The 10446-nt window shown below is 37.1% G+C and overlaps 2 protein-coding genes across 3 annotated transcripts; one reads left to right on the top strand and one right to left on the bottom strand.

The window, feature by feature from the left end:
* Positions 1–109: 109 nt before the first annotated feature.
* Positions 110–1811, bottom strand: polr2k (RNA polymerase II, I and III subunit K). Its single transcript, XM_028035278.1, has 4 exons — positions 1719–1811; positions 1426–1492; positions 346–438; positions 110–222 (listed from the first exon to the last, which is right to left on the bottom strand). Exons 2-4 carry the CDS (start codon positions 1484–1486, stop codon positions 200–202), a joined length of 177 nt encoding a protein of 58 aa, XP_027891079.1. The 5' UTR covers positions 1487–1492; positions 1719–1811; the 3' UTR covers positions 110–199.
* stk3 (serine/threonine kinase 3 (STE20 homolog, yeast)) lies at positions 987–10405 on the top strand. Of its 2 annotated transcripts, none has more exons than XM_028035274.1 (11): positions 987–1153; positions 3025–3105; positions 3196–3324; positions 3526–3640; positions 3852–4016; positions 4839–5006; positions 5103–5240; positions 5349–5474; positions 5568–5772; positions 7304–7497; positions 7707–10405. In XM_028035274.1, exons 1-11 carry the CDS (start codon positions 1119–1121, stop codon positions 7863–7865), a joined length of 1515 nt encoding a protein of 504 aa, XP_027891075.1. In that variant the 5' UTR covers positions 987–1118; the 3' UTR covers positions 7866–10405. The 2 variants fall into 2 exon arrangements, with proteins under 2 accessions (XP_027891075.1, XP_027891076.1); XM_028035275.1 differs by lacking the exon at positions 987–1153 and adding an exon at positions 2240–2412.
* The last annotated feature ends 41 nt before the right edge of the window (positions 10406–10446 follow it).

Genomic DNA, 10446 nt, shown 5'->3' with positions numbered 1-10446 from the left:
GATCAATTTTTGAAAAACATTTTTTAAAAAAGAGAACATTTTCACACGTTACTCCTTTGTAAAATTAATTTAAAAGATTTTTTTTTAAAAAGAGAGGGATAGCGGATGCCAGGCTTGAGAGACTGTTTATTTACATGGTGATACACAACAAAAACAGTAAAAAAAAACAACAACTAAAGTCAAATCTGTCTTCTCTTCTTCACCGTGCATCAAATACAACCACTGGGTTTAGAGAATTGAGGAAATGCGCAGAAAGAGTAGCAGTGAATTTACACATCTGATTTTAATATAAAGCTAGAGACATCTTATGGCTGTCTCCCACACAAACACTCAGGAAAAGGATACATCTCTTTGTTCTCTTCTTGTACATGATCCTGTAGCCACACTCTCTGCATCTGATGGGATCACGAGCTTTAATTTCATTCTCAGTGTGACATTCTGCAAAAAATAAAGAAAGAAAGAAAAAAAGAGTCAGATCGGTTCCTCCAGCATGATCAGAGGCATGACACCATAATAAAAACATCAATTATCATTATAGACACATAAGACCCAATTAATTATTTTAAAACTAATTGAAGCTAATGTAAATAACTAAAAAAAATCGTTAAACCTTGAAGAGATAACATTTCAGATTCAGACAGTGAGATTTAATACTATTTTAGATACATTTATTTAACACATTGCTGTAATTAAACAAAAGTGAATCATGTGTCTGCAACAGTTACTCAAACAGTACAAGTAGGCAATTAGACATTTCAAGTTCTGGTGGTGATACAACTTCAAAAAAATCAAAATCACAAACACTGAAGCTTAGGATAATATGGATGTACCGCTAATTTATAAATTCCTTAATAAATCCCTTAAAAAAAAGATCATGCTTTTTACTAGAGATGTATGATTCTGTACATTTAACGTTACCCCTTTGTTTAAGTGAAATGAACTTCTAATAATCAAGAATCCCAAAAATATTTCTGATTTTGTGGAAACAAATTGGGGGTGGGCCCATTTCTGCTCCAATTAGACACACCAGAACATAATCAAGCACCATAAAGAAACCTGAAGGAATGAGTTTGGAGCGGAGGAACTTGAGTGGCCTGAACGGAGTAATTTGAGTAAATATGGAGCAACAGTCTGCACTGACCATTGATCCTCTGTAAGTATTACTCCTCAGACTATAAGACATAAATGCCTGAAATATTTTTACTCTAAATGTGACGAAAGCGTGAATTCACTTTGAGAAACGAGTGATTAAAAAAAAACATTCAACTTTTTTATACGATATTTTTAACTTTTTAGATGTATGTGTGCCTCACAATTATTTTCTGTACAACAGAATATAAATAAACAGCGTTTATAGTTTGTAATAGCTTAGCTAGCCACCTCTAAACATGTTTTTCCATATAATCGGTAACGATAGCTGATTACCTCCACAGATGTAGATCATCGGTTGTTGTTTGGGCGGCTGTAGATCTTTCTGTGCGTCCATTTTATCCTGCAAAAATAGGGAGGAAAACTCCTAATATCACCACATACGAACTGATTTTAGCACAGCATGCTAACAGAAACAGCATGGTGCTACTTATAGGGTCAGTGTACATCAATCAGATTATTAAGCAAACTACACAATTATTTACATGCTGCTACTGACGCAATTATAACAAAGTACGTCTATAATAGACAAAAGAAAGGCCTAATGATAATAAAAAGTCCCTGTTTACCTTTCTGTATGCTAGCTGTTTACCCCGACTTTTGACTCTCCATGCGCACAAATGACGTCGTAGTACTTTCCGGTTTTCTTCTTTGTCTTTTACGGCAAGCCATTTTAGACGCACATTAGCGCCCCCAGCTGTACTAAGACGTATTTAAAAATGATTAATAAATGTATAAATCTTACCGGTGTAAAATGTGTATCTAAATGTAATGTGTTAAATCTTTTCAATGCAAAAAGAAAATAATTTTCAAACAAATGACAAAAAATAGATTTAAAAATTAATGTTTCTTAAAAAGAGGTAAAGGGAAATGTTTCTTGAAGAAACGTTTCTTCAAGGTTTGCGGTTGACGTATAACGTTCTTATATTATTTTTTTCTAGATAAATCATTGTCATAGGTAACACACTTAGGGTTTTAATTGTGATAACTTGGCTATCAGCGTTTTCCAAGTATCCTTGGCTAATTCTGTCATTGCATTCCTTTCCGAAAGGCGGCGGTGTGGTGCCGTTGAAACCGCAAAAGTATCCATCGTTTGAGGAGCTCCCCCTCAGCTGGCCCTCCACTAGTTTATGACAAACAGGCTAGTTTGCGGACAATGTCCGTATCTTTTCTGCTCCTGACTTAGCCGGCATCATAAGTTCATATTTTTGTTGTTCTTTAGTTTTTAAGGGTTAGAGTCATGGAGCCGTCAGCGCCAAAAAGGTTTGTGGGCTTATCCGAAGCCGTCATTTAAAGCTGTTAATATTTTTTAATGTACGCGGTAGCTCAGCTAGCTTATGCTAAGCTAACTTAGTTAGCTTCACTTTGATTTTAAAGTTTCGACTCAAAATATCGACAATAAGATCAGAAATGAATCACGGACGCCACATTAAAATTGTTAATATGCTTTCCGTTTAATGTTTGTTTGAGTAACCATTGAGGTTATGGTCGTTTAAAAGATTTTGATTTTCTTTTTTATCCGAGAAAAGCAAATAAATTATTGAATCGCAATAAAATATTTGAAATATTACGATACGTGCTTGATGTTGAGGAAACCAAAGTCTGTTGGAAGTGTTTTATGTGTTGCGTTAATAAGGTTACATCTTCTTGTTTAGACTTTTGGGACATTTTTATTATTACCCTGACTGTTAACCAATACTATCTTTATCTTGTCAGTAATTGTTTTTCCCATTGAAGAGGTAAAATCCATAAATAACGATGCACATTTTTAAGTGTCATCATTATCATATTGCATCAACATTTTGGATTTGTCATTATTGGAGTAGATGTTATCAGCATCACTGAGGTCAATAGATGACTTGTTTCATTTTGCAGTAAGCTGAAAAAGCTGAGTGAGGACAGTTTGACCAAACAGCCAGAGGAAGTGTTTGATGTTCTGGAGAAACTTGGCGAAGGGTAAGAAGTGTTCTCCTTTCCACTGTTTTTAACTACTGGCTGTTGGTAGTTTTCCTTATGAAATGTTTTCTGTAACTTGTGTGTGTTTAGCTCCTATGGCAGCGTATTTAAGGCCATCCATAAAGAGTCGGGGCAGGTGGTGGCCATCAAGCAGGTTCCTGTGGAGTCCGATCTGCAGGAAATCATCAAGGAGATCTCAATCATGCAGCAATGTGACAGGTAGGGCTGTCACATTGCTTTACTAAAAATTACCAAAACTGTAGCTGAAACAAATCATCAATATTGTACACAAAGTCTTAGCTGCTGAGGGTCTAATCATCTCTTTAGGTTTTTAATTGGGGTTGCTATTTCTGTAACTAATGCTCTTACTGTTCAAATTGAAGTTTTTGTTTATGACCGCATTTCTTTTCCGCCTTGCAGCCCTTATGTTGTAAAATATTATGGAAGTTACTTCAAGAACACGGACCTCTGGATTGTCATGGAGTACTGTGGAGCTGGATCTGTTTCAGACATCATCAGACTGCGAAACAAAACTGTGTGTTATAACTTTGTTTGTACAGTTGACCCACGTTACAGTTTATGTAGTTGACCTGTTGTGTTTTAAAGGAATTTTTAACAAATACTTTATTAACAGACACACCACCATCACATTTAATCTCATGTATAATTAGATGTCATAGATACGTCACTTTAATGGTTCTTTGTTTATCTCATCCTATTATTGTCTTGGTTTTCTCTTACACCAGCTGACAGAAGATGAGATTGCCACTATCCTCAAGTCAACGCTAAAGGGTCTGGAGTACCTTCATTTTATGAGAAAGATCCATCGTGACATTAAGGCAGGAAACATCCTTCTCAACACTGAGGGTCACGCCAAACTGGCTGACTTTGGAGTTGCGGGGCAGTTAACGGTAAAATAAACCAACTGAAAGAGATTTATTAATTGCAGGAAAGCAGTTACAAGGCACTTTAACCTTCCTCCTGCGGTCTTGGTGCAACACTCAGGAGGAACACAGTAGATATCACGATCAGACACTAAAGTATCCTAGAAAATTGTAGGGGGGGTGATGGGGACTTATCCTGTCAGACCGTCAATTCCCAAAACAACATCAAATAAAAATAAAAAAAACTCGTAAAAATGCACGTGAGGTCAGTATGACCTTCTGTGCCCGCATACAGAGTAAAAAACCTGTGGGGTCAAAATGACCCAATCTCTGAGGACTGCTGGAGGGAGGGTTAAACTAAAAGCAAATGGTGGAGCTACAAAGTGACGTCTAAGGGCGTCTGAATACAGAGCATCAAACTTTTCACATTATTCGTAAAATAAAAATTCAAATCCTTTCTCGGTTATGGCCCTCCTTATTTTGGTTCTTTTAAAATTTGACACCTTTTGAGTTATGAACACTTAACTGTAAATGCTGTCTGTAGGTGCATTGTTTTAAATTCACACTTTAAAGGTAACTTGCATTGTATTTTTCTTTAAAATGTTTCATAACATTAACTTGAGTCTTTTAGTCTTTCTGGTTTTTGTTCATGGAAATGAAGTAAAAATGAAAGTAAAAACACTGTAAATGTGTTATTAATGACTTGCAATATTTTAAACTCAGTTTAAAGGTGACCACCACTAGTTTTATTTAGAATGTGTTAAATCATTCATTTTGATCTTTAGGTCTTTTGCTGCTTTTTAATCATGTGAATTGAAGTAATACTCTTGATATATTTTCCTTCTAAAGGACACCATGGCGAAAAGAAACACTGTGATTGGTACTCCATTCTGGATGGCTCCAGAAGTGATCCAGGAGATCGGCTACAACTGCGTAGCAGACATCTGGTCTCTGGGCATCACTTCTATAGAAATGGCAGAGGGGAAACCTCCTTATGCTGACATCCACCCGATGAGAGTAAGTCCACAGTTTTTTTTTTCTTTTTTATGAGCTGGTGCTTGCAATCAGTTGTAATTCTTTGTTCTCCTCTGTGACCCTGCGTCTTCCCTTCAGGCTATCTTCATGATCCCCACCAACCCTCCTCCTACGTTCAGGAAGTCGGAGCATTGGTCAGAAGAATTCACAGACTTTGTCAAAAAGTGTTTGGTCAAAAACCCAGAGCAGAGAGCAACAGCAACACAGCTTCTACAGGTTGGAGCAGAATAACAAAATACCACACTCATCTATATGAATATCTCGCATACAAACTGATCTGAACATATTTATAGACTTCAAAATAAGACTTTTATTGTTTTGCAGCATCCGTTCATCAGCCAGGCCAAACCTGTGACGATCCTCAGAGATCTGATAACAGAGGCCATGGAGATGAAAGCCAAGAGGCAGCAGGAACAGCAGAGAGAGCTGGAGGAAGAGGATGATAACTCTGTAGGACTCTACCTGAGATGATATTACGTTTCCAGGGAAATAATAATCCAGCAGACGGCTCATTATTATGTAATTTTCTTTCTCTCCTCATAGGAGGAGGAGACGGAGGTGGACTCCCACACCATGGTGAAGTCGGGCTCTGAGGGTGCTGGGACCATGCGGGCCACCAGCACTATGAGCGACGGGGCCCAAACCATGATCGAACATGGCAGCACCATGCTGGAGTCCGACCTGGGGACCATGGTCATCAATAGTGACGACGAAGAGGAGGAGGAAGACGACCAAGGGTCAATGAGAAGTAAGACAATTTAAAACATTTTATTCTCCAGAACTTTTTTTAGAAACCAGATTGATACGATGTTCATTGTGGGTTCTGTTGGTTGTTAGTTTTTGTGATTGTGCGTATTAAAAGAATCATGTATGATGCTTTGCAAAACTAAGGAGTAAGTAAAGAACCTCTTGAACGTTTTCTTACCACAGACTAAAGAAATGTGGTTTGCAGTTGAATTGAGCCACATCCTGAGTCAAGACTTTGTAAATCCAATCTGTGCTACAATTACAGCTGCATGATTTGTTTCTATGAGCTCTGCACATCAGAGGACTGAAATCTTGACCCATTTTGCTTTGTAAATGACTTGAGTTCAGTCAGGTTGACTGGAGAGTGCCTGTGATCATCAGTTTTCACATTCTTCTTTGGATTCATGTTTGGACTTTGACTGTCATTCTAGCATTTGAATCTGCTTTGATGATATTGTTTAATAACCTAAAATTTCTTTAAATTTCCCATCCATCTGCTGTGTTTCTTTGTTGTTTTTTCACTAATATTCTGTAATTAATGGTCTCTTAGGCCTTCACAGAGCAACTGGATTCATACTGCAGACTGTTTGCGCATCCTTATAAAGTCTTAAATTTGTGTCCAAAATTTTGTCTTAAATTCATTGAAAACATAAACTGGCCTTTAATATGTTATTCTAAGGCCTTATATTTTATCCTGGCAGGACAAAATACATAGATGTGACTGCTTTGAGTCACATCTATGTATTTTTTTTTTTTTCTTCTCATGAGACTTTTCTGTCGGGCAAAAGTTTCAGTTTTACTCAGACATCCTCATTGCGTTCTGTGACTTAAGTCAGTTGAGGCTACTGCTAACTAGCTGCTAATAAGTCTTAGCTACCTTTTTGCGTCTATCATGGAAGAAAAATTTATTGCCAGTTGGATGGACAAAGTTTGTAGCTCTGGGGTTTAGCTTACATTTGGATTTTTTCCATCTGCTTTTGGCCCCAGTGGAAGCTTAGGGTTATTACAGTTTTTGCAAATATCTGTGTGTTTGTGCACAGCTCCAGTCATCTCATGGTCCCAGTTTAACCATTTAAATTATGCCATGACTTTACTAATTGTTAGTCACATGGCTTTGTCAAAATTTCCAGTGAGTCTCATATGATATTTCATTTACAAGTCCTTACATGTTCTGGTGATGTCGAACTGTTTTCGCAACTTGCAAGGAATTTTAAAAAATATAACTTTTTTGTAATTACTGATTGCCTTGATTTTTGCTTTGTATAATCATAACTCATATTTTGAATAGATCTACTGTTCAAACTATGATCCTAGATGCTCATTCTGACTTTAGCTGTCATCAATTTTTTATAAGTTTAAAAAAATGAACTACTTGGACAGCCTGTAATGTCTGGTCTGATGACAATGGAAGCAAACTTAAGATGAAGCCAAAAAACAACCACATTTTGAACTTATACATTTGAGCTTGTCTGAGATTTTTATGCCTATTTCTTTTTTTCCTGAGATGTTGACTAGAGCCTCTTCATTCACAGGGAATGCCACCCCCCAGCAGCCCATACGTCCTTCCTTCATGGACTACTTTGATAAGCAGGACTCCAACAAGGCGGCTCAGCAGCAGGAAAACTACAACCGCAATCAGCCGCCAGAACAGCCTGGCTACCACATCCAGTCCAAAAATGTCTTTCCTGATAATTGGAAGGTCCCGCAGGATGGAGACTTTGACTTTGTGAGTGTCCTGGCCGTGGTTTTCAAACAATTTCTTTCAGCCGGTTTGTCCATTGTTGGCCTCTCCTTCCCTCAATGTTTGACTATTCTTTAATCAATCTCCCCATTTTTCCATCCATCCTTTCAGTTGATGTTTTGTGAAGCCTGTATCTGATCACCTTCTAAATATTTGATTTCCTTCCAACAATTTCTTTTTGTGTGCATCTTCAGTTGAAGAACCTGGACTTTGAGGAGCTGCAGTTGCGCCTCACTGCCTTGGATCCCATGATGGAACGGGAGATCGAGGAGCTGCGGCAGCGCTACACCGCCAAGCGGCAACCCATCCTGGATGCAATGGATGCTAAGAAGCGAAGACAACAGAACTTTTGAGGGCTCTTCCAATCCTTCCTCCCCTTCCAAAAGCCAGCAGCAAACTTCTGTCCCAGCAGGAGAACAAAGACCACCATGTTGTTCTTACCTAAACCCTCTCTAATGTCCCAACTAACTGCTAACTGGCCTCTGAATGAAGTTAGATGCTTTCTTTCCTGGATGACGTCTGTTTCTCTGCAATTGCTGTGAAGCCGTTTTCTGGTAAACGCTGATCAGGACTGTGGGCAAAAAAAAAATAGAGAAGTGACCCCGAGGCCATCTTAAAAAGGAATTTCCTCTTTTCTCAGTGAACTGTCAGCATCAGCACATAAGGAAGTCAGTCCTGCAGCAGGAGCAGCTGTAGACGCAGCAGATTTAATGAAGTGCTTTTTTTTTTATTTTCCTCCTTTTTTTTCTTCTTCTTCAGACTCTTTACTTCTAATGTAAATATAACACAGAGCCTAGTTTGGAAATAACCTCCATCAGATGCTGTGGAGGTTCGACTATGACCAAAGACAATCAGAATTATGCTGACTTTGAGAATGCCTTAAAATAACAAGCAATGTAGTAAAACACCAAGTAACGGGACGTTTGTACCGTGCTTTGGTTTGGAGGGAAATTATTAAAGCTGTAAAGGTCGGGTTACGTACCACAGAACTTCAAACTTATCAGTCTTTATGATCAACTTTTGGGTTTGGTTTAGTTTTCATGTTTGGGTTTTTTCTTTTTTTTTTTTTTGCACCGTCTGCTTTAACAGACTTCATGTATCTTAGTGCCTCTTCGGTCAAACACAAACACATCATCCTCTTAGCTCACAGTGATGTTATGCATTCAAAGTCGGAGACTTTATTCTGCTAATTGATCCAGATGAAGGATGACTAAGCAGTAAAATAAAACTATTTGTTGAAAAATCTTCTGAAGTTGTTAAATGATGATTAGATTTCAGATTCGTCTCAGAAATTAGGGTTAAGACGCATCAACTAAAGCAAAGCCGTCAGATCTATCGCATCTAACTACAACAATTACATTTCAATTCCTCTTTGTTGCTTCAATTTTCAGATTTTCCCTGCAGCAGTCGTGCAGGGCTACGTTTTGTTTTCTGTCGATGAAGAAATACAGTGTTTTAGGGTAAAATGCTCTTTTTTTTTAAACACAAAACCTGTTGGCACACAGATATGTGGCTTTGTTTTGTAATAAAGTAGCTGTGCTTAAAAATCAAAGATAATCCTCAATAAACTGGGCAGAGGTTATTTTCCTTTTATTAAGCTAGAGGGCAGCGATGCATTCACTGTTTATTTGTAAAACATCTCACAGTGACAAGTTGTAACAACACTTTAAAAGCTAAATTGATGGTAAGATAATGTTAGAGATCAGAATCGACCGATTTTCAATAAACCAATATATATTATAAATTCATTAACAGCATCAAAACTAATATTTTCAGTTTCTAAATGCATCAACAAATCAGGAAATTATGCAAATATCATTTACAATTAATTACATTCTCTTCCCGATTCAGTTTTCAGTCCAGTTCCCTCAAGTCTATTACATTTTAATAAGCTGGTTTTGTCAGCTGGGAGCAACTACTGCACTGAGACTCGATCAGGCTAATATCCTTTCAGGATGCAAAGTATGAATTCATTACACCTGGAACAAATATTGCATTTTAACCAATCCTCTGATATTAATATCAGCTGATGTGATGTTTTCTTCTTCTCATCAAGTTCCTATGACACAAAAAGGGTGATGTAATTTTTTTTATTTTCTGCTGGATTCAACTTGATAATCTGCTGCAGTTATCTGCATCTGATTAAATTTAAGCTGCATTTTATTGGCATTTTCAGGCTAAACTCTCAAAACGATATCAAAAATACAAGCATATCTGGTGATTTGAAAACTGTTAACACCTTTGACCCCTTAAATAAGATGCTGTCTTTTTTTAAAAGAAATATTTGCCTTTTTCTCTATTTTTCATGTTAACAATGACCCTGAATGAAATAACCCTGTCTTAATATCTTGTACATGTTTTTTTTTTTTTTGCAGGTTTCTGTTACATATGAATGTGGATCGCCTGTTTATTTTGAATAAACAGATCTGTTACTGTGTCTCGCTGACTTATCTGGAATAAGCAGACAGTAGAAACAGGATCAGCACTGTCTCATGTAAACCATATCTGCTTCTCTTCAGATTTGTTTTCCTTCTAATTGATAAGAATGAAGTAATTTGTAAATTGTCGCCTTTTAATTTTAGGGCCTGGAGTCTGCGCCGCAATAAATTGCATAGGAATATGATTCTCCTGTGTTGGAATCGGGTTTTTTTTTAATTAATTATTTATTAAACGTGATCTTGACTGTTGAAATTTCTGCCCAAACTTATGTTTTGCTGTCTTTTCGACTATGCATGTTTGCATTTTAGAGGGATGCTTTTCTAGTAAGCGCACAGTTAATATGGAAGAGGATTTATTATGTTTGATTTCATTTTTTTTTAAAAAGTAAAATTAAAATAGGAAACTGACTCAGCTGTCCCTGTCACTTGTGCGAAATTAAATAAATTAAAGTTTGTGTTAATTTGTGTTATTTTTTTCTGCTTTATTTTTGATTTG

The sequence above is a fragment of the Xiphophorus couchianus genome, chromosome 13, assembly GCF_001444195.1.
Source record: "Xiphophorus couchianus chromosome 13, X_couchianus-1.0, whole genome shotgun sequence".
Lineage (NCBI taxonomy): Eukaryota > Metazoa > Chordata > Actinopteri > Cyprinodontiformes > Poeciliidae > Xiphophorus > Xiphophorus couchianus.
The sequence above is the reverse complement of the archived record's forward strand: the minus strand, read 5'-3'. Positions and strand labels throughout refer to the sequence as shown.